The sequence below is a fragment of the Sphaerodactylus townsendi genome, linkage group LG11 (genome assembly GCF_021028975.2).
Source record: "Sphaerodactylus townsendi isolate TG3544 linkage group LG11, MPM_Stown_v2.3, whole genome shotgun sequence".
Lineage (NCBI taxonomy): Eukaryota > Metazoa > Chordata > Lepidosauria > Squamata > Sphaerodactylidae > Sphaerodactylus > Sphaerodactylus townsendi.
Genome location: NC_059435.1, coordinates 26719357 through 26745622, shown reverse-complemented (window position 1 = coordinate 26745622; position 26266 = coordinate 26719357). Strand labels below are relative to the sequence as shown.

Here is a 26266-nt window from a genome sequence, read left to right as displayed (position 1 = left end):
CTCCCATCCTCAGCTCCCGTGCAGACCTTCTTTATTAGGACAGTTGCTGCTGCTGCTGCCTCAGCCGATTCTCTCTTTTTGAAGTGGGGGGGGGGGGGGGTCATATAATTTTTAATCCATTTTTGCTCCCATTTCTAACTAAGGATGTTCGTCGTCTTCTCAGCAGTCGCTGAGTTCCTTTGCGGCGTGGTTTTCTGTAATGGCAGGGAGGCATGGCTGCGTTTTACTTGACCTCTGTAGCATTTTCTGTGCAGTCTCTTCTGCATTGCCAAAGGAGCTAACTGACTATGCAGAAATTCATTGAAGCAGATTACTACGAGCTGGACTGGTACTATGAAGAATGTACGGATGGTAATTATACCCTTTTATTTTATCGTTGTCTGTTACTGGCTGCAGCTGCTAATAGGAGGGCTTCTGTCCTCTACAAAAGGATTGGAGGATTTTGGTTGTTCAGCCAAGGTGGACAGCATGTAGCATTTCTCAGCATTTGTTCGAAGCATGCATGCATCAGGAGGCTGCTGGAGGGCTTGTGGCCAGTGGGAGTGGCATTGGGACATGTATGCTTTTCAACAGAAGGCAATTACCGGCCAATCCTTCCTGTACAAATAGCTGTATCTTTTGCATAAGAATGACTGTTTGGGCTTGCGATGTGAAGCCTACATAGTAACAAGCACATATTGAAAAGTGCAAAACATAAGAGCAGCCACAGCGTGAAATAGGACAGACCACTGAGTTGCATGTATAAAGTCTTTGTTGCAGCAAATGATTAGCGCATCCGCTCCGTTTGAAATTGTCACTAAGGTTTATATTTTGGAAATTGTCACTAAGGTTTATATTTTGTCACTAAGGTTTATATTTTGGGCATCACCTCATCTCGAACTTTCTGTTATCTGCCAGGCCGGCAGTGTCTTTTTTCGTAACTGAGAACGTGATCACTGGTCTTGTGATAAAGGGTGTGAGGAGGAGTGACCGAAACTGCACCACCATTGTTGTGGGAAATTCAAATTGGCTCATGTGGCTGCAGAATTTTCCGGGAATGCTAAAATGGAAACTGGTCAGGAAGGTGTTGCAAGGTCCTCCAGGTTCATTCTCAGAAGCTCGATGAAAGAAACATGGCCATTAAAGGACAGATTATAATTTGCTTTTCACAGGCAAAATAAAAAGTGATTCAAGCGGGGGTGGGGGGAATAAAGTGATTTTAAACTATTGGAAGCTCCTTGATTTTGTGTTTAGTACTGAAGATACATACACAGAATGAGAACACTGTCATAGTTTTAGGGACACAATTTGTGCCTACATTTTCTCTCTGAACTGCTATGGGACTTAATTAATCAGAATTATTGAATGCCCCAGGTTGAACTGGCCCAGTTTAGAAACTTCTTTTAGCAGTCAAATGGACTGTTTTCGGATAGATTTTTATTTATAAAAAAAATAAATAAGATACCTTGAAGATAAAGTGTCTGATGCAGTGTAACACTGGAATCTGTGTTATTTACCATTTAAAGCTTACCCAAACAATCAATTGTATACCATTCTTTTTTTAAAGTCATGCTTTCTGCCCTTTCCAAATTTCTGATTATTTATGACTTTAAAATGTAAGTGAAATGTTGGTGTGTGGTGCAACATGTATGTCAATTGCAAGGTGGAGACTTGCACCACCAAGCTTGCTTGGATAGCAGCAGCTGTGTGGCTGTGGAGAACCCGTCTCTTCAAAAAAGCAAACTTCTACTTTAGCCCTCACAAAAAGAATGAGTGTTGAATCCCTTGATCTGTCTTTGGAAGGGCTGATGGTCACAGATGATTCCTGGGTTCTTCTCTGCAAGCAGTCCAACGCAACACCTGGAAAGTTGATTTGCAGGGGTGTGGCAGCCATGTGGCCTGCTGGGTCAGGGGGCTGTGCTGAGGACAGAGAAAGTGGTCAGGGGTGGCACACCTCTCTCTTGGGACCATCTCTTCTGGTACGCTCCCCAAAGAATGCTTCGTTCATCCCAAAGGAAGTCTGGCTATCCTTAACCAGGGCCAGGGAGTGAAAAACGTAGTTGTTTCACCAGGCATCTGGATTGTTGCACAGGGAACAGAACACCCCCCCCCCCAAAAAAAAAAATCTGTATGGTGGAGATTCTTGTCTTGGATATGAAATTCTGAGAGATCTAGGACCTCATCTGTGCCAGTAAGGTGAGATAGGAAAGCACATGTTTCCCTCCACCTGTTATTGCAGTTTGTTTCCCATAGTGTCTGCTTGGGAAAACATGGTAGTCTGCTTTCTGGAGGGTCCTTTTTTGGCCTATGAGTCTTCTCCTTCAGAATATAAATGAGTTTCTGGCTGCTTGTTGGACATGATTTTTTTAGGGCTGCATGTATTAATGTCTGCTTTCTCTAGAAATGGAATGAAATTCAGGAGGAAGAAATGTCCTTAGTGAATCCTCAGTGGGTTTGGAAGCCTCCACTTGTACTCCATGGCCCAATTACTCATATGGTCTTCCAGATGCCTCCTTACATCTGAATCCAGAAATGTCATAGTCAGGAAAAGTATGCTCCCTTCTGCAACAGGCTATGGCAGTAATTGTGAACCTTTTTGAGACCGAGTGCCCAAATGGCAACCCAAAACCCACTTATTTATCGCAAAGTACCAACCCGGCAATTTAACCTGAATGCTGAGGTTTTCGTTTAGAAAAATCCGGTTGGCTCCCTCTTCCTCTGCCCCACCTGCTCAAGCAGGGGCCAGCCTGCTCTAGCCTCCAGCAAGACCCATGCGCACCACTTTGTGCCTCTCTAGCATCTTTGCCTTCTCTGCGCCCCACCCCCTCGGGCAGCAGCCACCCGGAGCACAGGCACCAGGCCCATCGTCCTCAGTGGCCCAGGCCAGCCTAGATGTGTGTGTGTGTGTGGGGGGGGGGGTGATTTTCCACCCCCCACATGACGAACTCTGTGTGCGCGTGCCCACAGAGAGGGCTCCGAGTGCCACCTCTGGCACCCGTGCCATAGGTTCGCCATCACTGGGCTATGGTGTGTGAGCAGCAGCTGTTTCTACAGACCCCAGGCTCTCAGCAGCCAAGTATGCTACCCACACTGAACTTTGTGTTTCTCTGCAGCTCAGGTAGAAGTAGACCAAAGGCATGTAAGGATTTGTGCACAATGGATGGCAGTTTTAACTCATGTTGCTAGTCTTCAGGTGGGGGCTAGAATTTCCCCAGAATTATAGATGATCTCCAGATCACGTATATCTGGAGTAATGAGCAGATTTGGAGAATGGACTTTATTGAATTACCTCTTCACTAAGCTCCCTTGCCCATCCAACTCTGTTCTCACAGGCACTGCCCTCTAATCTCCATGGATTTCCCATGTCATCATTGGCAACCCTGTTTCAGAGTTCCAGTAGACCCCAAGTCTTACCCATGAGGAGCATTGCTTCCACTCCCTTCTAGTTGGATTTCTTCCTGGGAGTGTGTCATCAGTGTCTTAGTGATTTACACGGATGACAGAGGGCTGCAATTAGTGAGAGAACTTCCTCCTGCCCGAGGCTGGCAAGAGATGTCTCACAAGGAGCCATTCTTTTACTTATACTATTCAACATCTATATCTACCCTCTTGTGGGTCGATCTGGGGGATTTGGACTGGATTGTCATCAATATTCTGATGACACCCAGTTGTATCTGAAAATGGATGCCAGGCTAAGGGTTTTGGCCAGCTGACTGGGAACTGGAATGGAATGGATGAAAGAGAGCCAGCTGGAATTAAATCCAGCAAAGATGAAGGTCCTATGGCTGAGCCAAAGGAGGGCAGGCTGGAGAGCGCCAATTGCCGACTCTTGACAGAGTGCTTGTTGTGGCACTGACTTTCAGGAGCCTGGGCATATTCTTTGATGCCATCCTGTTGATGGAGGCTCAGATGAATCATGTTACTTGCGTGGCATTTTACCACCTTCACCAAGTGATACTTCTTCCTGTCCCCATGCCCTGTAAGAGGTCTGCCTTAACTCTGGTGCAATTCTGCCGCTGCCTGTAGAATTTTGTCACAGTGGAACAGCAGGATTTGTGATTAATCCTTGCTTCCTTCAGACTTGGAAAAACACATAGGCTATAGAAACTCCTGCACTCGTTTGTGTTTCATGGTTTGGCTCTTCACATGTTCCTCCAGGTGCTTCCTTATAGCTGGCTATGTGTGATGCTTTCTTCTGCATTCAGTGGCCATATGACAGCAATGGTTTCTCAGACTGAAGGTTGTGCACTCTGTTGTGCTTCTGAAGGGAGTGAAGCAAATGCACAAAGGTTTTTTGAACTGTGAATGACAGACTTCCCTTCATGCTGTAACATTTTAAACCAGCAGATCTGTGAGGAAAGGTGACTTCGCCTTAGGATATCTGAGAACTTGTGTTTTGGTGCTGGCAGATTTTGTTGCCAGTTAATCTGAGTAGGTGTCCCTAATTCCTTTCCTTGTTGCCCCCCCCCCCCCCGATGTCAAGGTGCTTTTGGTGAGCCTATTATTCTGGGTAGTGACTGAACTGGAACCTTCCCAGTCTTTTTCAGGGATTCACAGTTCAAGCTGGGTAAGAACATAAGAACAAGCCAGCTGGATCAGACCAAAGTCCATCTAGTCCAGCTCTCTGCTACTCGCAGTGGCCCACCAGGTGCCTTGGGGAGCTCACATGTAGGATGTGAACGCAATGGTCTTCTGCGGCTGTTGCTCCCGATCACCTGGTCTGTTGAGGCATTTGCAATCTCAGATCAAGGAGGATCAAGATTGGTAGCCATAAATCGACTTCTCCTCCATAAATCTGTCCAAGCCCCTTTTAAAGCTATCCAGGTTAGTGGCCATCACCACCTCCTGTGGCAGCATATTCCAAACACCAATCACACGTTGCATGAAGAAGTGTTTCCTTTTATTAGTTCCTAATTCTTCCCCCCCAGCATTTTTCAATGTATGCCCCTGGTTCTAGTATTGTGAGAAAGAGAGAAAAATTTCTCTCTGTCAACATTTTCTACCCCATGCATATTATTTTGTAGACTTCAATCATATCCCCCCTTCAGCCGCCTCCTCTCCAAACTAAAAGAGGAGTCCCCAAAGCGCTGTAGCCTCTCCCTCATAGGGAAGGTGCTCCAGTCCCCCTCAATCATCATCCTTGTTGCCCTTCTCTGCACTTTTTCCTATCTCCTCAATATCCTTTTTTTTTTGAGATCGCGGCGACCAGAACTGGACCTGAGGACAAGTACTCCAAGTCGTGGTCGCTACCACTGCTTCTATATAAGGGCATGACAATCTTTGCAGTTTTATTCTCAATTCCTTTTCTAATGATCCCCAGCATAGAGTTTGCCTTTTTTTTCACAGCTGCCATGCATTGAGTTGGAAGCTTATTCTCCCATTGGAGACTATCAAGCTAAGACGCCTAAATCCCTTTCCTGGAGTCTGTGACTGATAGCACTGAGACCCCTGTAAGCGTGTATGTGAAGTTTGGATTTTTTGCCCCTATGTGCATCACTTTACATTTTGCTACATTGAAACTACCATTGCCCATTTCTGAGCCCACTCACCCTGAATTCTATCAAGGTCCTCTTGGAGCTCTTCGCAATCCCTTTGTGGATTTCTCCACCAACCCCTACATAATTTGGTATCATCTGCAGAGCTTGGCCACCACGCTACCCACCCCTACTTCCAGGTGGTCATTTTATGAAATAGGTTAAAGAGCACTGGTCCCAATCTGGATCCTTGGGGACACCCACTCCCTTACATCTCTCCATTGTGAGAACTTCCCATTTATACCCACTCCTCTTTGTTTCCCTGTTTCTCAACCAGTTTTTAATCCATAGGAGGACTTCCCCTCTTATTCCTTCATTGCTGAGTTTTCTCAACAGTCTCTGGTGTGAGGAACTTTGTCAAAAGCCTTTTGGAAATCCAAGTAGACAATGTCCACTGGTTCCCCCTTATCCACATGTCTGTTTACACCCTCAAAGAACTCTAGTAAGTTTGTAAGACAGGATTTGCCTCTGCAAAAGCCATGCTGACTCTTTCTCAGCAGGTCTTGCTTTTCTACATGTTTTATAATTTTATCTTTAATGATAGATTCTACTAATTTACCAGGAACAGATGTCAAACTGACTGGCCTGTAATTTCCCGGGTCCCCCCTAGACCCTGTCTTAAAGATTGGTGTGACATTGGCCATCTTCCAGTCTTCAGGGATGGAGCCTGATTTCAGGGATAAGTTGCATATGAGGGTAGTCCTCAGAAGAGGGTAGTCCTCAGAAGAGTGTGGGTGTTGACCTCCATCTTCACTAGAGCCTCAAGTTCCACAGAAACCAAGGTTTGTTTTTTTTACAGATTTTACCATCAGCGAAGGGTAGGGATTTTAGGAAGAGGTTTGATAAGGCCAGCATCAGCTGGTATCTAATCTCCATAGTTTTCATGAAATGGGTCTCCATCTTTGAATTTCTGAGAATCCCTACTGCTGGGGTTACAAGTGCCTAGGATTGCCAATTCCAGGTTGGAAAATTCCTGAAGATTTGGAAGTAGAGCCTGGAGACTTTGAGGTTTATGGAGGGAAAGGATCTTAGTGGGATATAATTCCATAGTCCAACTTTCCAAGGCAGCCTTTTTTCTGAGGGAGAACTTATCTCTGTAGTCTGCAGATCAGTTGTAATTCTGGGAGATCCCTTGGTTTCATCTGGAAGTTAGCAATTTACCAGTGAAAGGGCCTGTTCGTAGACAAGGCCTGCACAATACATTCAATGCCTATGGAAACCTTGTGGAAAGACCTAGTCTTGGTACATCAGGCACTTCCATGAAAGAGACCTGGACTTCCAACTATAGGTGAGGATCCAGCAGCAGCCCCAATCAATCTGCTCTTTTATTGGCAAGTCTCCCTCAGCAAGACAGTCTCCTCAGTCTTCAAGCAGCTTCATTGACCAACAGATGGTCAGTAAAGGGAAAGCCACAGTTTCTCCTGTACTGGATCCTAGCTTTGAAAACTTTTCCCCCTTGTTATACATGAATAATGTCAACCACTACAGGAAACAGAAGGTTGAAAAGGCTATTTGTAATTAGGAAAAATACAGTGGGCAAAGATCCATTCACTGTGTTAGTGTCTTCCCTAGACTAGATCCTTATGATATTACACCAGCTCTTCTCAGGCATGTTCCCAGTGGAAGAGCTGTGTTGCTGTATTGTCCTTCAGAAAGGAGTACAATACATATTTGAATCAATTTAAGAAAACCTTGAGGAGTTTCACTATTTGGCTGTTCTTCTTACTTGTCATAGAGTATCGAATTAGATTTGGCTGGTGTATTTCCATACTGAAGTGTCCATGTGCTTGCCAGAAGCGTCTCTCTATATATTAAAAAAAAAACATAGCAAAACCTACCTGCGTCATTAATAGAATTAATGTAATGCAGAAGATGAAGTGCGATGAGAAAATGTTTGAACTGTTTCAAACATTTGAACTGAATCTACGGTCTGTATAACCTTAGTTCAAGGACAGATGCTGTTTTTGATGTATACCCAGAAATTTCTATCAAAATTGCTGAAAGATGCAAATGAGGAACAAGTATTTGCCTGCAGGTGAAGAAGATTGCACTGCTCACAAAATCCAGCAGTTACAGCTCATCTTCTAGTCTAATCTCATCAAGTTCTTGGTAAAAGAGTAGAAGATGCCTAAGCACCTGAGGAGGCTGGAAGATAAAAACGCTTTATGCAGCAAGTGTTGAGGCCTGATTCAAGATTACCAGAGACCACTGAAAAGTACAGTGGGACAAAATCAGAAGTCAGAAATCAGAAGTGTTTCAGAAGTCACAGATGTACTCATATTATGTCTTCGATTTGCAAGTAAAATACCTGGATTATGTCTATAAATGAACTAAGCTGTGACAGAAAAACAAATAAACAAAAGCGGACCTGGGAGTTGAAATTCAGGACTCAAAAGATGATCTCAGTTAAAAATAGTTTTTTAAAAAGATAATTAGCAGTTACAAAATAGTGTAAATTTTATATATAGCAACATGTGTGTGTGTATAGAATGGTTGCAGAACACACAAAAGATGTCTTCAGTAACTCAAAGTTACCTATTATCCAGTTACGTTGAATCAAAATCACATAAATGGTGAATCTGTTCTCATGTACCTATATCAAAATTAATTTCTTCATGCTATGGCTCATTGGAGAGGCAAAAGAATAAGCTACAATTGTCCGATACTTTAGGTGACTATCTGGATTAAGCAAACTACTATACCACATGCTGTAAATCTTTTCAAAAATTGTAAAACGCATTGACAACTTCTTTGATTTATGCCTTTATGTTACAAAATCAAGCAATGGATAGAGACAGCATTAGTATTAGTTACTTGTAGGGGAATCGAGTAACTTTTCAGGAGTCCTTTAAAATTTGAAATTGGTCCCTTGGTTCATGAGTTATACCTCAGATTAGAAAAGGCAGGAAAAATTGGCCTCAGACATCTTGACGATGTCATAAAAAGCTTAAACGACCTATCAGAGTGGGTTATCTCATGAAAACATAATACATAGACATCCCTTCAAGAAAAACACAAAGATTTGCCACCTTACCTGATGTTGACATCTGGTTTGGCCCACAAGCTAAGGGTGTCTTTAAGGCAGGAAGCCACGTCACTCCATGCCTTCAAAGTGAACATTGTGTGATGGAAAAGGAGTGCTTGTCAATTTGGGCCATCTTTGTGCTTCACTCAGTACATTTCTTGTTGAGCACCTCCTGTGCCCTCAAACCAACAGTGAGAAGAGGGGTGGTGGTGGAAACAATAAGGGAAAAGAATAAGCTTTGCTGAAGCAAGTACTGAGGGAAGGAGAGCTTCCTCTCCTCATTCACATGTTGATTTTGACTGGAAGTGCTGGTGTGCCACAGCTCCTTGAGGTGTTGAAAAGGCTAGAAAGCTTTGGAAGAAGAAGAAGAGTTTGGATTTATATCTCCCCTTTCTCTCCTATAGGAGACTCAAAGGGGCTTACAATCTCCTTGCCCTTCCCCCCTCACAACAAACACCCTGTGAGGTAGGTGGGTCTGAGAGAGCTCCGAGAAGCTGTGACTAGCCCAAGGTCACCCAGCTGGCATGTGTGGGAGCGCACAGGCTCATCTGAATTCCCCAGATTAGCCTCCACAACTCAAGTGGCAGAGCTGGGAATCAAACCCGGTTCCTCCAGTTCAGAGTGCACCTGCTCTTAGCCACTACGCCACTGCTGCTCCATTTTTTCTCTGCAGCTGGCTTGTGCACATGCAATGCCAGTGTGTGCTTTCACAGAAGACCACAATAAATAGCAATTATAAGTGTAACCCTGGTATCTACATGTACAGTTATCCCTTCCATATCATGACTTTTCCCGTCACGGTTTTGGTTTTGACGTGTCATGGGTCAGCATAGGAAATTAAATGGGAATTTTGGAGTTTTGCAGAAGCCGCAAATAACACGCAAAGGACAGCAGACAACACAGAAAAAGTTTAGAAACTCAGAAATGCATAAAATATATGAATATTTTTGTATAGATCAACATATTTTTTCTTTTAATACCATAAATATGCACAATTTCTTTTTAAAAAGTTAAAATAAAAGAAAAAAATCAGACTTATTCTCTGATACGAAGGGAAGCCAATTTTTTACATGGATTTGCAGATCATGGGGGGCGCCACACCTCTAACCCCTGCAATGTGAAAGGGATAACTGTAGTAATTTGCTGATTTCCCAGTACATGTGGAAGTGAACATCTGAAAAGGGACTAAGGAGAATGGCCAGTAATGCATGCAGCCCTACTTGAGCTCTGTTAAATTAAAAGCTAGACTGACTGAGAACAGATTACGAGGATATCAACAGTAAAATCTGCAACTAATCTTGCTGTGGCCTTCCCTCAGGAAAGGGGGCAGACGGAGGCTACAGTCTGGAGATGTCAAGACTCTCAAAGAACCCAATGGGCAGACGCGTATAAGATGGAAAAACACTAGTGTGATAACTTTATCTTTGTCGTTGAAGTAGAAACCAACCATCATATTGGGAAGCATGGAACCTGTCTCTTAATTTGGAAAGGTTCTGGCTCGGATGTTACATAATATTGTAGCCTTCATCCCCTCTCTACCTATTATATTTTCTTACTGGAGTCCTTTCTCATTTGTTCTTTATCTCACTGCTACACTTTTCTATCCTGCTGGGGAAAATAGTGTATCCCCACCATGCAAGATGCATTCTGTCGTATCATAATGATGACTAAGGTCAGTTGATGCTGATGCAAAAAGCAGCAGATTTCAGCATAATCCTACACTCTCACACTCTCTGTCTCAGGCTGAAGGAAAATAAGCGATAAGCCGCTTGTTTCTCTTCCCTTACCCGTTCTCACATGTGAGGACTCATGACTGCATACTGGGAACTTTGCCATGTCTGCCAACACTCACTGGCAACATTGGGGCAGTATTCATGTACAGTTCTTGATCAATGCTGGCTGGGGAGCTGGATTTTAATATATATATTTTTGCATATTTCTGGGGACACTTCCTCTCTCCAGGGCCTTTCTCCAGCTCTCTTCCCCTCCCCCCCCCCTTTTTGGAGCTCAGTGTATCTGTACACCAGATATTCACTGGGCTAAGAAGGAAAGTAGTAGTTGAGTTTTGATGCTAAATTTTTCATGGGGAGGGAGGGACTTTATGTTATTGGATTGCTGGACGCCACCTCACACTCAAATTTAAATTCAAATTTTTGAATTTTTAAAATTGGACTAAGACTTGGAAATTTTTATCGCTGCTTTTATATGTTATCATTTTATATTGTATTTTATATGTTGTGCACCGCCCAGAGCCCTTCGGGGATGGGGCGGTATAAAAGTTTAATAAAATAAATAAATAAAATAAATTAATATCATACAAGCTGAATGAATGAATGAATTTATTGTTGTAGCCGCAAGCCATAAAACAAGATGGTCAGAGTAGCATACAAGTTGTTATTATGTTAGTTCTGTAGGCTCCCAGTTCGTTTTCAAGCTCAATTAAATGTGCTGGTTTTGATTTTGAAAACCTTGAATGGCTCCGTTCCAAAGTACCTGAAGTATTCACCTGCATGAACCTGCCTGAGTGCTGGAATTTGATTTTGTAACACTGATATATCTTGTCTGACAGAAATAGTTTTATTGTAGTCTCGATTGTGTTGTTCTTAATGTCATTTGATGTGATTTTAGTTTTTAATCTACTTTGAGAGCCAGCGTGGTGTACTGGTTAAGAGCAGGTGGATTCTAATCTGGAGAACCGGGTTTGATTTCCCACTCCTCCACCTGAGTGGCAGAGGCTTATCTGGTGAACCAGATGTGTTTCCGCACTCCTACATTCCAGCTGGGTGACTTTGGGGGCTAGTCACAGTTCTTCAGCACTTTCTCAGCCCCACCTACCTCACAAGGTGTCTGTTATGGGGAGAGGAAGGGAAAGGAGCTTGTAAGCCACCTTGAGTCTCTTTTTCAGGAGAGAAAGGTTGGGTATAAATCCAAACACCTCCTCCTCCTCCTTCTTCTTCCTTCCTTTTGAGCCTATTTTCATGATATTTTTTTATAATATGATGATCTTGCCCTTCCTTCAAAGAGTTCAGGGAAGCATGCATGGTCCCCTGCCTTTACCACTGTGGTATGCTTACTTTGTATTCTGACTGCTCTGTGAAGTAGGTCAGGTTGGATTGAGAAGCGCAAGATCACCCAGCCATAGTCCAGCATTCTGACCAGTGCACTGGATATACTTTAGGGCTGTAGATAAAGGAATTCACAAAACCAAGCCAGCTACAGAAAGACAGAGGTTCTCTACCTTCTTGGGAAGCTCAGCGGAAAGCAGTTGTTTTTTGCATTGATCCTCTGATTCAATCAAATATTCTGATATGGACAAAAATTGCCTAAATGGGGATCAGATGTTGAGAGCAGTTTAAGACAACCATAGGGGAGTGGGGGAGTTTAGCCTGCTTAAGTGACGGTGCCTTTAAGGATAGGGGGTGGGTGTGTTTATATGCATATAAATTTCCTTAGTAATAAACAAGTAATAAACAAATAAATTGGGTTTATTAATACTGGACTTCTGAGTGGGTGTACGGCTATTCACATCCCTAAGCCATGAAACCTACCGGGTAGCTCTCATTGTAACCTACTCTACAGGCCTGTTAAGAAAAAAGAGATTTGGTTAGCCGCCTCGAGTCCTTCAGGAGATTGGCGGGATATAAATGCAAAGTATAAAAATATAAAATATATATAATGAATTACTTTTGCTAGGAGATGCACATGCAACAAATGTCAAGTCAAGCTTTTCGGAATATCTGTCTTAAATAATGGGGCAGTTTGAAATAACTGCAAAAACCCTGTTGCTTTTATTATTTCAGGTCATATATTAATGTAACATGACATGAGGGATAGTCACTAGGAAAAGCTATAAGCAAATTATATTCCCCGCATAGGCAAAAAGTGTGTGTGTCAAAAAGGGAGAAATAAGTATCGCAGTGTTTTATTAAGGAATAAGCATGCGGATGTGGTTGGTTACAGCAAATACTTAAGAGAGCTGAGCTACACAATAAAACCATGCTCTGGAAGGCTTATATTTGTCTTACTTCCTCTTTGGCTTCTACGGAACAGTTACTGTTTTTTAAAGTGCTTAACTTTGAATAAAATACCTATGTAGGAGTCAGGTGCCCATGTCATTGTTGCTTCAGCACGTAAAACCAAACATAATAGCACATTCTTCTTGAACCAGATCAAAACATATCTGCTGTGCAGGTTGTAAATGTTAATCATATTACTGTACTTGCAACTATTGCAAAATCTGTTGGGTTTGCGTAAGTGATGTGCACTGTTTTGAAAATACTTACTCTAATCCAATGCATATTTACTCTGAATACTCAAGGCATATTTCTGCTTTGACCAGCAGGCCTTAGGATTTGTGCCGTAGGGGCCATTCATATGATACAAAGTCCCTCTGGCTGTAACGAAGACTTGTATCTCATGTGTGCCTGTTTTTCTTAGGCACACAAGGGGCTGTATTCTGATTGTGACTGTAGAACAGAAGGGAAAGGGCCTTCAAGCTCCCTTCCACCCTCATGGCCATTTTAACAACTCAGGAGTGTTCCATTTGGAAACTTACATGCAGCTATCATTGGACACGATGGAGCTGAAGTCCTCCAGATGTGCCATGCTTGTGATTAGAATATGGCCCCCGTATATTTGGGAAGCAAAGAACTGTGTGCACGCATATATGAAATACAAAGTGCTTATGGTAGCTGCAAGGACTTTGTACATGGGAATCATCCCTTATTTAAGGAACCAAAGGACCATGTGACCAAGTCCATGTACCCAAGGGTACTTTCAGCTGGCACTTGTTAAATAGTCCAGCCAGAATGTGACATGTTGAACCGCTTTTGAACCTCTGGGTGATTCCAGAACCAGATTGCAATAATTTATCATAGTCTTTATTTAAAAACACAAGCGGGAGGGTCAAAAATTCCTGGGCATGATTAAAGTAGCTTTTTGATACCAGGCTTAGTAATTATTTCTACCTTTACTTATCACTTTGATACTGCAGTTTATTTCATTCACCTTGAGCAACTGTGAATTACCTTGAAGGTACTTTAGGTAAGAGTTAAAGCAGTCCTTAATAGGACATGATTGGGAATGAACACAATTAAGTATAATAACCAAAATTTAGTTTCCAGTAGATTGACTTTCAGCTCAGAGTGATGCTGCAGGTAATTTTTTGATCGCTAGTGAAGTAACTTCTTGTCTTAGTGAAGCTATTTGGCGAAGAATTTTTTTTTTTAGTTGCCTAAGTAATAACACTTGGAAGTATTTCGTATGAACAGTGCCTTGAGATGTATGTGGTTTAAAGAATATGTAATTAATTTGATAATATAACATTAAAAATGAATGATTTTGTTGCTGTTTTTAAAATTCATTGCATGTACCACTTTTTCAACCAATGAAGCCCCCTGTGTCTTTGAATACATGGCAGAGAGGTTTCTGTGGCAAGTCTCTTGTTTCTTCTGCAGTTGGCTTTGCAAGTTCAGCATCTTCACTTTCTGAGCCAAAGCAAATTTTAACACCTTCCAGCTTGTGCATAACTAAATTGCATTTCAAGTCATCTCTTGATGCTGCATCTATTTGCACTTCAAACACCACTTATGGAATTCCTATCTCCTGATATTGCCATAAATGCCAGTATTTCTCAGTGAAGAGGTGTATACCCTCCATAATGAGTAGTGGAGAGATGAAATGTGCAAATGTGAATCAGCCTTCACTTTTCTGTGTAAGACACCCATGTTATCTCACAAGGGGCCAGTGCAAACATCATAAAAAATTTCCCTTAAACGTGTTTGAGATTGGGTGTGAGTTTTGAGTTGTGGGATTGTATGGTACACTTCTCTCCCTGCAACTGTGAACCCATGGTTAAGGTAGGTGCCACTTCTTTGTGTCACTTTGAAGGTGACTTCGTCCATTCCTGTTTCCAAAAGAGAGATGTATCCCTGTCCTGGGAAAAAATGTGAAGGACATCAGCAGCCGGTTTCTGTTTAGGGTCCATGTCTTTGGACCTGACCCTGAAAGTGCCCTTCTGTCATTTATACTGAGAATGTATCACTTGCTGCACACAATGGAGTAGTGAATCTTACTTCCTGCTAAGTGGCCAAGTTTCAGTCCTCTCCATTTCCCAAATAAACTGTGCAATACTCATTTTGAAAAAAATGATACAAAGGGGTGTGTCAATTTACATCTAAAATGTGGTTCAAACAAAGTATTAAAATTTCTTCTTAGGAAGGTTTCTAACAAATTTAGTAATAGTTATAGTTTACTTTTTTAATTCAGTAGTTTCAGTTTGTAGTCATAACACCACACCATATATTTGGTTCCTGTTTTCTGTCTTTAGAAATCTGTAGATCTGACATTAGGCAATAGATCTAAAAGGTAACTTCTCCACCCTGTCTAACTTCAACAAGGTGTAGCACACTCTTTGTGTCACTGCATACTTCCTTGTTCAGTTGCTATGAAACTTGTAGGAAAGTACCATTCATTTGTAGCATGGGGAGGAATTATCACAGGTTTTAAACGGATGTTCTTTTCCCTAAAAGAGGAACATTTTTTTTGGCTATGTAAACATTACAATAAAAAAATGTAACTGGAGTCTAATCTAGTATGATAAGCAGCAAATAGATTACTTCTAGTAATGATTAGACAGATGGTACTTTTCCCTCCCCCATCTTTCCCTGTTTTTTATTCTGTGTTGTAGTGATCACAGCATGCAAATATCCACCCAGTCATTCTAGCTGAAGTATGTTAAATGACAAGGTTGCTATCTGCTCTATGGAAACATTACTTGGATTGCTGTGCAGCTGTAGCCTCTGTGATGTAGCCTTCTCTCTTTTCAGTGCATTGGTCTACAGGACAACTGCCCATGGATTATTTTAGTTATGTCACTGAACGAATCAGTAAATGAAGAAGAAAGTTTTGAATATGATTATAATAATGAATATAGGCAGAGACATAATGAGAACCTTGATATCTTGGAAGAAGGTACTTTACGTTGTCTTATTATTTATAATGTATGGAAAGAGGTGTTTAATTAGTTTCATAGTGTTGCTTTACCAGTTTTTTATTGATCACACAATTTTGATTTTGAATTTAATTGTGGTTGTAAAGGAACATGTTTGCTCAGCAAAACTGAATAACGTTTTATGTTTTCATGGAAGTAGGCAAACTTAATCAGTAAGTTGGGTTTATCAAGTAGTGTGATTTTAAAATATAAATGTTGTCTGATTTGAGAGATGCTGGTAAGCTACCGTTTAGTTGCCAAAATTCAGTTTTTCAGGACACAGTCTACAGAACAATGATATTTTCTCAGCCGTATTTTAAGACCATCACAAATATACTGTAAAAACAGTATTTTTAGACTTCAGTCTCTTGATCCTATGAAAGTAAAATACCACTTGTCATTTAATCAAAGTAGGAGGAAAAGCTTCTGTGTGGGAACAGTGTTCTCTGGCAAAAGTCAGACTCCAGGAAAATATGAGACAATATCTTGGGTATTCTGGGCTACCTTGGCTCCCAAAGCAGGGGAGAGAAAATTTCCAGTTCACTCTGGATGTTGGAAAAGAACAGGAAAGATGAGTTAATTCTGATGTACTCTCTGAATCCTTCTTCCTGGTGTATGGATTTTGAGTTGTTCCTGAGTATCTAGCTAATAGATTTAAATGGGCTGGCAAAGGCATGCTATATCTAATATTCAGCACCATAGCCATGTCTGTTGAGGTTTGTAGGTTTGTATACCTAACATGCTTTACTTTGTAGAAGTGGCTCTTATGTCACACTGTGTTCTATCACTTGTATGAGAGGAAGGCAAAGTGATTAGTGAATTGATGATTGCGAGAGTTCTTTGTACGCATTTTCTTGAGCAGAACAATTTATATGGGTGGTGGAACAAAGGAAAAAAGCAACTCATAGTTCACATAGCCTTGTTTGCTGCTACCTTACTTGCCCGTTCAGAAAGAAGGAGAAAGATGATCCTAGAGTGTCAAGACAAAAGTTTGCTTCGGAACACAATGCCAAAGCAGGTTTCTAAAGCAACCCCATGGCATTGGGAGAAAAATTATGTTTGAGTCTGACTACAAAAGCTTGTATCCAGTAGTAAACTGGAACTTTGTGAAATCACAAATGTTTGGCAAGCTCTGCTATTATCTTAATCACACATAATAAATCCTCTTTCTGGCAGACGTTGTACTCCCACTGATTTAAATGAAATGCATGTTACTTCTGTATTTTTTTAAAAGTTGTATGGCCTTTCCCTTTTTGAAAATGGGTTTCCAAGGCAGTTTACAGTAGTTTAAAAGAAAGGAAAGATGCCGTGCTGTAGATTGTCTTCATGCTTCAATCCTTTTCAGGAGTTGCTTCAATGAATGCAAACGATTTACCGCTCTTCTTCATTCAAGCTGCAAAGCAGATGAAGAAAGCAATAGGTTTTTTTTACAACTGTAATGAAAAAATGGGGTTGAAGGAAGGATGTGGGGAGAGAAGATGGGAACATATAACTGCAGGTCTGTAATCCCTTCCAAAAATGGGGGTGGACCATGTTGAATGAAAGCTTGTTTAACATAGGTACATGGTGAAGAATCAAAATGAGAGTAGGCCCTTATATGCAAGCCAACTGCTTATATAAAACTCAGGCCAGAATGAACACCCCTCTGTCCTGAGTCCACTCTTATCTTGGGAAGGCTGCGTGGTTTGTTTTGTTTAATGCTTAGAAGTGCAGTCTCTTGGCAGCTCCAGCTTTAAGAGGTTTGTACTCTGTGACATGACAAGCTACCATTGTTGAAACCCCTTGTTCTCCTGGAGGTGGAGAGTGTCTCGTGGGTTGTTCCGTTCTCTTACCCGAGAGGCAGGTCTAACTGAATTTCTTACCCCTTCCAACTGTCATAACGTCCCTTCTACCCCCAGTATCGCATTGACCACGTAGTTCATATATACACACACAGACAGTGGAAACGTGGAACTTAAGTAACATTTAATTAATTAATTGTCATTCCAAATGCAAAGTTGGGAATTTCCCAAATACTACAAAACTAGCAACTTAAAAATGTAACACCATCAACATTTTAACTGAACAGTATAACCGCACTCAACAGTATGGTAAGCTTCCATTGCCGGAGACCTCTTTCAGGGAGGGCCGAGACACCCTCCGACCTCTCAGGAGAAAGACCCTTCATGTAAGTATCAATGGTCCGTTCTGTACTGCTATTTGAAAATGGCGGGGCAACAGGGAAGAATTGATTCATCCCATCCTGAGAGTTATTTCTTTATCCAAAGCAAAACCCCTTTGGTTTCCAAAATTTTCTTAACTTCAGGGGAAGTCTTTTGTCTGCTCTGGGATCTTAAGTAACTACCCAAAATTCCTGCCGAAGATTTGGGTGGGGGGTATTATTAGGTCACCCTTTTCACTCCCTTTCTGTTGGCAAACATGGCTGAAGAGCATACAGTTTATTAGAGTTGCGTGTCTTCTCCAGCTTCCACAAGCATTGAACAGTCTTTGAAGTACCCGTATATACTCGGGTATAAGCTGACCCGAATGTAAGCCGAGGCACCTAATTTTACCACAAAAAACTAGGAAAACTTATTGACTTGAGTATAAGCCTAGGGTGGGAAATGCAGCATACTGGTATATTTCAAAAATAAAAATAGATACCAACAAAATTACATTAATTGAGGCATCAGTTGGTTAAATGTTTTTGAATATTTATTTCAAAGAAAAGCAGTAAACTAGCTCTGTAAGTGGAAAAGAGGGTCAACAAAAACAATATGGTCTCAACAATAACTTTAAAAGTGCAAAAACCTTAGCTCAACCAGCAACCAAGCTAAAACACAAGAGTTAAAATCCTTCAAAACTGGGACCCTCACTAGAGTATAAGCCGAGGGGGGCTTTTTCAGCATTAAAAATGTGCTGAAAAAGTCGGCTTATACTCGAGTATATTCAGTAATCCTCTTTCTGTCTTTTCTTTAACCTTGCTTTTTGTGTCTTATAAAACTCACTGATTTAGCACTGTGCTACATCCAGCTCTATGTTTAAACCTTTTTGTTGGTTCCTGGAATCTGGACACAAGTGACCATTGCCTGCTATGACTGTTTGTTTTCTTAAGGTCAGTTTACATGGTCACTTTAACATGGACAGCTCATAATCTTTGTATGCTGAGGATGTCTTTCAAAATAGTAATATAATCCATTATGCAGTGCACCAAAGAAAGTCAACTCCTGAACAAAAATGATCACATCACCAACGCTTGAAGTTCAAAACATATCATGAACATTTTATTTCTGTATTTCCTTATATATTCTGGCAGAGTTTGAAAGAATACGTGGCAATTGGCATACTGGATTTGTATCTTTATATGCACAAAGAACAAAACCTCTGACTGATTTTGTCAATATCATTGTCATAATTCTTATCACTTGATTAAGCCTTGTCTTCGCAAGTTTGGCAAGAAAAATGCCTACCTGGAGACTGGTATGACATTCAGTGCTTGACTCAACCACTGTTAGATTGGCAGAGCAAAGGGTATGTTGGTTGGCACCCTGCATTTTGCTTCGCGAGTCTTTTAATTCTGCTTGCTGGGTTTCTTTCTGAAACAACCTCCTTGTAGCAAATACCTTAAAAATAACAGTTGGCTCAATCTGTTCTGACTGATTATTTTCAAATTCTTTCCCCTTTTTAAATGGACTTAAATTCATAATGTTTCAAGCATAATATGTAATCTTGGCACTCTCAATACAGATTGTTAAAGCATACTGTGAGTGATGCATGGTGGCAACATCCCTTTTCAGATTAGGTAGCTAAATTAAAACACCTACAGTAGCAGGACTGTACAAGCTGTCCCATTACTTAAGCACAAAATGTTTTAAAATATTTTTCAGTGTTTTTTTATATAACTTTACTGGGGACACAATTTGTTGTATGGCCGCTTCCGCACATGCAGAATAATGCACATTCAATCCACTTTCACAATTGTTTGAAAGTGGATTTTGCTATTCCACACAGTAAAATCCAGCTGCAAAGTACATTGAAAGTTAACTGAAAGTGCATTATTCTGCATGTGCGGAAGGGATCTATGAGTAGTTTCCAGGGGTTTTTTTCCTTTGCACATTCAAAGTTAGAAAATGGCAGAGATTTTCTGGAGCCAGGAACAGTTTGTTGTGCCAGTGGTCATTGAGTTCTCTTGTATTCTGTATTCCACGTTAATGAATTCCCTATTCATCATTAGTGTACCTGCATATGTCACCTCTTGCGTTCTTTGGATAATAATGTTGTTCTTAATTGAGAGGGGTGATGTGGTGATTTGTTGCCTCTGAAGCAGTTAATGCTGTCCTCTGTTAATTCTGCACTCCACTCTGTGGTGTTTGTGATTATCATGAGGTGGGCAGTTGTATACCTGCCCACCACCTCCATTAACCTGCAAGGCAGTTGATCCACTGAGCCACAGTTCAGTTCTTTGTGTGACATTTCTGTACTACAGGAAAGACAGACAGAGCTAGTTGCAATATGAAGCTTGTGCAACTCCATGCATTGCGGAGAACTATCACTTTACAGAATGTTAAGGAAAGAAATAATGGTTTTTTTCAGACAATAACAAGAAAATATGTATATATGTGTTACCATTCAAATAGAGCCTATAGTATTTGTGTAAGTTGAAACATCAGTAGTGCACTGGGATGGAAAGTCCCAATGCACAGAGTTTGATGTGCCATGACATACTTCAGATGCCATAAGATTCCTTATGGGTACCCTACAAGTTCCCTTGACGGTTATGGAGCCTTTGTTATTTACTAGCATGGAAGGTGATATGGCTGAACCATCTACTCTTAAACATCTACGTGATAACTGTCCATCTTTGCATGTCTGTCCTCCCTTTCTGGCATTTTAACCTGGCCATGGCAGTTAAGGACTCAATTAATTTCAGGATAATTGTGCTGGTAAATATAAAAAGCTCTTTTAAAGGGCCAAATCCTAAATCTGGCAGATCCCCCTGGGTAATTGGTTCCCTCTAAACTGTGGCCACTAATCTGATTAAGTCATTAGAAGATTATCTATATTAGATCTTAGAGAGGTAAGGAATATATGCTGCAGCTGTTAAGAAGCATCCCACTGTATCTCAGTGGTATTGGCAACCCACTTACTTGATGCATCTGTGGCCACAAGACCACAATAGGGTGGCATCAAGGCACTGTATCCATCATGGAGTCAACAACAAGGACACAGTTCAGTTCACCCAATTTTACAGCAAGTTATCTGCTAGGGAAGACAGCAATTAAAGATGGCATAGCAAGACATTAGTTCTCCCAGCCGGTTACTATCTCAGCTGTGTTGTTAAAACTGCACTCTGTTTATGGCAGCTACACATGTGTCTGTATCTGGGTGGCAGGCCACAACTGAAACTGAAGGATGGAGAAAATGCCTTGTAAAGAACATCCGTGCACAGAAAGGAGCTTAACAAATTGTGGGAAATGTGAAGAAGAAGCCAACTGCATCATGAACTGCAAAAGAGAGATTTAGAGCAAGTACAAGTTATTCCATTGCAGTAAGCATGGAAATACCATCATTGAATTAACATCCCCAGTTTCATTGTGGCTTCATCAGGTCAGTCTGCAAAACTGATTCCCTGTTTATGGATACAGCGTAGACAGATGTGCAGCAGGTCTTTAGATTATAAAGGCTGGAGTGCAGAAGTGGACTGACCATTTATTTGATTAGGGGAAATCCTGGTGGTCCATTGCCCAAAGCCCCATCTACTCCCACTGTGGACAGCTGGTGAGGAGGAGCATGGATGCTGCTAGTATAGGGCAAAGCTAGGAGCCACTGTAACTATGCTCCTCCTCACTTAAGCTGTGAAGAGGAGAATGGACACAGTAGTTCCCAGCTTTTCCCTATGCCATATTCTTCCTTGCCAGCCCTAGCATGCCCAGGCTAGTGAAAAGGAGCAAAGGCTCAACCCAACTTAGCTTTACCCGGTGTCATCTCAGGCATAGTTTGAAGAGCAGAGGGATGGCAGTGCCTTCCTTCGCCCTATTGGCTTGAGCAGGGTGAAGTGGAGAAGTGCCATAGTCTCTCATTTCCTTGTTGCTTTTTCAGTCCTCTGTGATGTGAGGGGGTGTGGTGACTGAAGGGGTTGTGGCCCTTTTCCAGGGCCATTTTGGCCTCCCACCCTGCCCTGATGGAATGAGAGAATAAACTATGCTGACTGAGTTGGGGAGGCAAAGGAAAGATAAGCAGACAGGAGTGCCAGATCTTTCTAAATAGTTTGCCTCCTATCTGCTGATATCTAGATGAATATCAACTGTAAACCTTTTTATATGGGCTCATTTCTTAGGAATGATGTTCAAGAGGTTATAGTGGATCCAATGCCAAATTGTTTGATTTTTTCCTCCCAACTGTGACTAGAACCATGGGAGTTTTCCTTGTTGTCTTCTATTTCATGGTTCCCCGTCCCCACCACAAGCAAGCATGTACCTACAGTTAAGAAACAGAAATGTGCCTAGTGACTTTCTCCACTATTTTGGAACTGCCTTATTTGTTATCTTTGTATCATCTTCTTGCATGAATTTGAGGGCACCAGGTTTGGTTCTCTCCCCCATTTTATCCTCAGAACAGCCCTGTGAGATAGGGCTAAAAGAAACTGACTGACTCAAGATGAGCAAGTGAATTTAATGGGGAAATTGGGATTTGAACCTGAGTCTTCCCAGGCCTAGCTCTTCAATTAATCACTACACCACACTAGTTCTCACCTTCCTATATATGCTTATATAGCAGCTTGATGTGTCTTTCCAGGTGATAAGGAGGAATAGAATGATGTTGGTTTTCTTTTCAGTCCTCTGATGCTGTGGCCTGTTTTTGTTTTTAAGGCACTTATTGGATGATTTCTCTTAAAAGAACACACAAACTTTGGTCATTTCCAATTATCCAGATTTTTAATTAAGGAATATACCAGATATTTGGAAAATTCATTTCCTCTTGATAAGATCGCTCCTTCCCATTTACGTTTTACAGTTGCAAACTATCTTTCTGGGATGCGTCAGATTTGTAAATATATTAACTGCAACTAATTTAAAAACATTTCTGAGTAGAAAATTGCTGAAAGTCAGACAGTTCTCCATACTGAATTTATCTTTTCAAAGTTTCAGTTAATTTTGAGATGAATAAGCAGTATATGCATTGTTGTTCTGACATGGCTTAATTCATTAAAAGCAAATAAAGTCCAAATTCATTTGGAGTAATTGTGCCCCAGGAAAAGGAAAAGCGACTATGTGCATGAGCTGCATCAGTGATATCCTTCCAAACATGTTGTAAAGGTAAAGATAATCCCTTGTGCAAGCACCAGGTCATTACTGGCCCATTGGGTGAGGTCACATCACAGTATTTACTAGGTAGACTAAGTTTTCAAGGTGGCTTGCCGTTGCTTTCCCCAGTCATCTTCACTTTACCCCCAGCAAGCTGGGGGCTCATTTTACCAATCTCTGAAGGATGGAAGGTTGAGTCAGCTACCTGAAACTGACTTCCGTTACGATCAAACTCATGTTGTGAGCTGAACTTTGACTGCAGTTCTGCAGCTTACCACTTTTCGCTGCGGGGCTCATGTTGTAGTAATGTGTCTACCAAGGCATGACAAAACAGCACTTGAAGCATTTTTCTCGCTGGTGATTTAAACTTGGAAGGGTTCTTGTTTTCTCCTTCCAACAGTTGAAATCAGTTCTTAGTTATATGGCATTATGGCCTGTGATATGTTTGACCCAGGAGAGCATTTACGTGATCAATTTCAGTAGCTTATCATTACCACTATCATGCGCCTCCTTTTGAAATCATTCACTGGAAATGATTCAATCAGAAGAGTTCATATTGTACTATAGAAAAAAAAATTAAGCCATTTTGCTGCTTTTCTATGCAAAAGATGCATTTGGCACTTTTCCCTGAGTATTTTGCATTTTAATATAGTTTAATTGTGTTTGAAGCCGCCCTGATCCTGTAATGGGAATAAATAAATAATATTTCCTGAAATATTCAGAATCTTTCATTTTCACACTTAAATGCCACCTGGGACTTACAATAAAGAAAAAGTCAGATCCTCATCTTTGTTCCACTATCTACTATGGAGATATAATAACTAAACGGTCAACCATTTCATAGCAGACAGTGTGATTCAATGCAGACACAGAGACTACTTACTGGATATAATCCAGAAACTACAACATTTACTCTATTTTATGTTTGCGGTAATGTCTCTGCAACAGGACTTTAGGAAGTGAAATGCTTCCAATGAATTAGCGTCGGTTCCAAGTAACAGTAAAATTCCAAATGTGGGGTGGGGTGGGTGTGAGATCATATGGACAGTTGTCACTTGTGGTGATATACATGTGGTTTGCATGGTATTTAAACATGACAGAATTTCACCTCCATTGACCTGCTCTTGCAAAAACATATTTGGGCTGTCAACTGCCAGTCTGTTCTTGAACAAAGAATACAGTCTGCCATGACTTTTCTTTAGACACAGTAAAACTACCACTGAGAACTGCAGCCCAAACTATTAGCCTGCACAGTGGCACACCCATCCACAGAGCAAGGTCACTAGGCTCGGAGAAAATTGATAAGGATTGGTACATACTGCTTTGATTATTTGCATAACAAGTTCTGAAGAAATGGTGTTTGGATGTTCCTGTATTTTTTTAAAAAAGTGTCAATATACCATCAAGGTCATGCAGCAGGCAAGCAGCCAGAGGAAGGATAATGCTGAGTGGCTGTTTTGCATATTAACGAGCTTTTTTTTTCAAGGTGTTCTTTTATGGCAGGCTGCTGTACTCTTTGAGCAATGCACTGTATTGGTGGAAACAAAAAGACAGACAAGATCTTTATTCTGAAAGTGTTCCAGTTTGGTTCCCTCTAAAGTGCATGCTAAGGACAGGACTTTGCCAACTTTCTAGGGATTGTTGAATGAGAATTTTTAACGTAGTACCGTTGCAGGTCTGGGTCTCAAACTACATATCCATGGACTTCAGAAAACATTTAAAGTCCATAGAGAACTGATTTACTGACCAGATCAGAGTAGTGATGCATCTTGGTCTCAAGTATACTGTACTTTTTTTCAAACACCAACGATCACGAAGTAGAAGTGAGTTTTTGTTCTTTATTTAAATTAAATTCCATTGAGCTTTGTAATCATTTGAAGAGTAAATTCTGTGCATACTCTCTTGAGAGTCAGTCCAGTTGGATATGGAGGGGCTTAGTTTTGGGGTAAATGTAGGATTCAGCCTTAGACAATTTTGAGCAATGGTGTAATTTTATGATTTGATGAAAAAATCAATTTTTATATGAAATGCTCTGATTTTCTGCCATTCAGTGGGAAGGAACATGGCTAATTTTCTCTTTCTTTACAGTTCTATGTGCCGAACGAGTGGGCCAGATGACTAAAACATACAATGATATTGATGCTGTTACACGTCTTCTTGAAGAGGCAAGTATTCCACGTTCACACAAGATACATTTAGTTTTAACCCAGTAAGATGGAAAACTTTATCAGAAACCATTCCTTTCCAGCTTTGGTAAATGTATAGTTGTTAATACAAGGTTTTTGTGTTGTTTCTTGTGCTGATAGCGGATACAATTCAGCAAAATCCTGTATAAATCCTGTGTATAAATCCTGTTGAAAACTATTAGATACAGGAAATGGTCCTATTTCTCTGTGGCCAAGCTGTGGACATTTTGCTGCGTTGTGATTATTGTGTTCATGGACAACAAAACCACACATCAGCACCTTAATGTACCTTTACAAATGTTTTTTTTTTCCTTTTCTTTTTTAAAATGCTTTATTAATTAAAAGAAGGATTCTATAATAAGGGGAAAGGAAGGGGAATACAAAAATCAAAAAGGATGAAAGAAAAAGGGAAATACATTACAAAGAAAAAAGGAAAAGGTTGTAAATAATACATCTATAATCTATTTCATATCAGAATTTCATTGCATTATTGTTTACTAAATAAGGAAAAGTGCGACTTCTCCTTCACTCTCCAGTTTATAACAAACCAAAATCAAACTATGTTGTTATATAATCCTAGCTGAATCTTAAGCCGGCTAGACCTTTATAGGTCAGCCCCCTCTTGATTTCTATAGTAAATCATAGTTATCTATCAATTCATCTATGAGGTTATAAACATTTCTCTAATTTGTCGAAGGCTTTCACGGCCTGATTCAACTGGTTCTGGTGGGTTTTCCAGGCTGTGTGGCCGTGGTCTGGTGGATTTTGTTCCTAACGTTTCACCTGCATCTGTGGCTGGCATCTTCAGAGGTGTATCACAGAGAAAAGATGTAATTCTGTGATACACCTCTGAAGATGCCAGCCACAGATGCAGGCGAAACGTTAGAAACAAAATCCACCAGACCACGGCCACACACCCTGGAAAACCCACCAGAACCATTTCTCTAATTACTATTGTATTCTAATCTATCTAGCGCATAGACGACAGTTCAAGCAATTAATAATCAATTGGGAGTAAAACAGCATCTGCATCTTTACACAGGAACAGAATCCATAATCGCCAATTTTTTGTACTTTGCTGCGTTGTGATTATTGTGTTCATGGATAACAAAACCACACATCGGTACCTTAATGTACCTTTACAAATGTTTGCATTTTTGTATAGCTACACCAAAAAGTTTTTATGTCAGATTTTATATCAATTATCTTTTAATCAAGTTTTATATCAAATTCCACAACAGCCATTACAGACTGCAATTTAGGTAATG

General features: G+C 40.9%; 1 protein-coding gene across 4 annotated transcripts in view; it reads left to right on the top strand.

The window, feature by feature from the left end:
* TRAK1 (trafficking kinesin protein 1) overlaps nucleotides 1-26266 on the top strand; it is a 91227-nt gene that overhangs the window by 25876 nt on the left and 39085 nt on the right. For 2 of the 4 annotated variants that reach the window (XM_048510333.1, XM_048510336.1), the window contains exons 1-2: nucleotides 15279-15510; nucleotides 24901-24977. In XM_048510333.1, the coding sequence (XP_048366290.1) occupies nucleotides 15408-15510; nucleotides 24901-24977 (180 nt within the window). In that variant the 5' untranslated portion in view covers nucleotides 15279-15407. Of the gene's footprint in view, nucleotides 1-77; nucleotides 352-15278; nucleotides 15511-24900; nucleotides 24978-26266 lie in introns of those variants that run through there. The other 2 variants (XM_048510334.1, XM_048510335.1) reach the window with 2 other exon arrangements.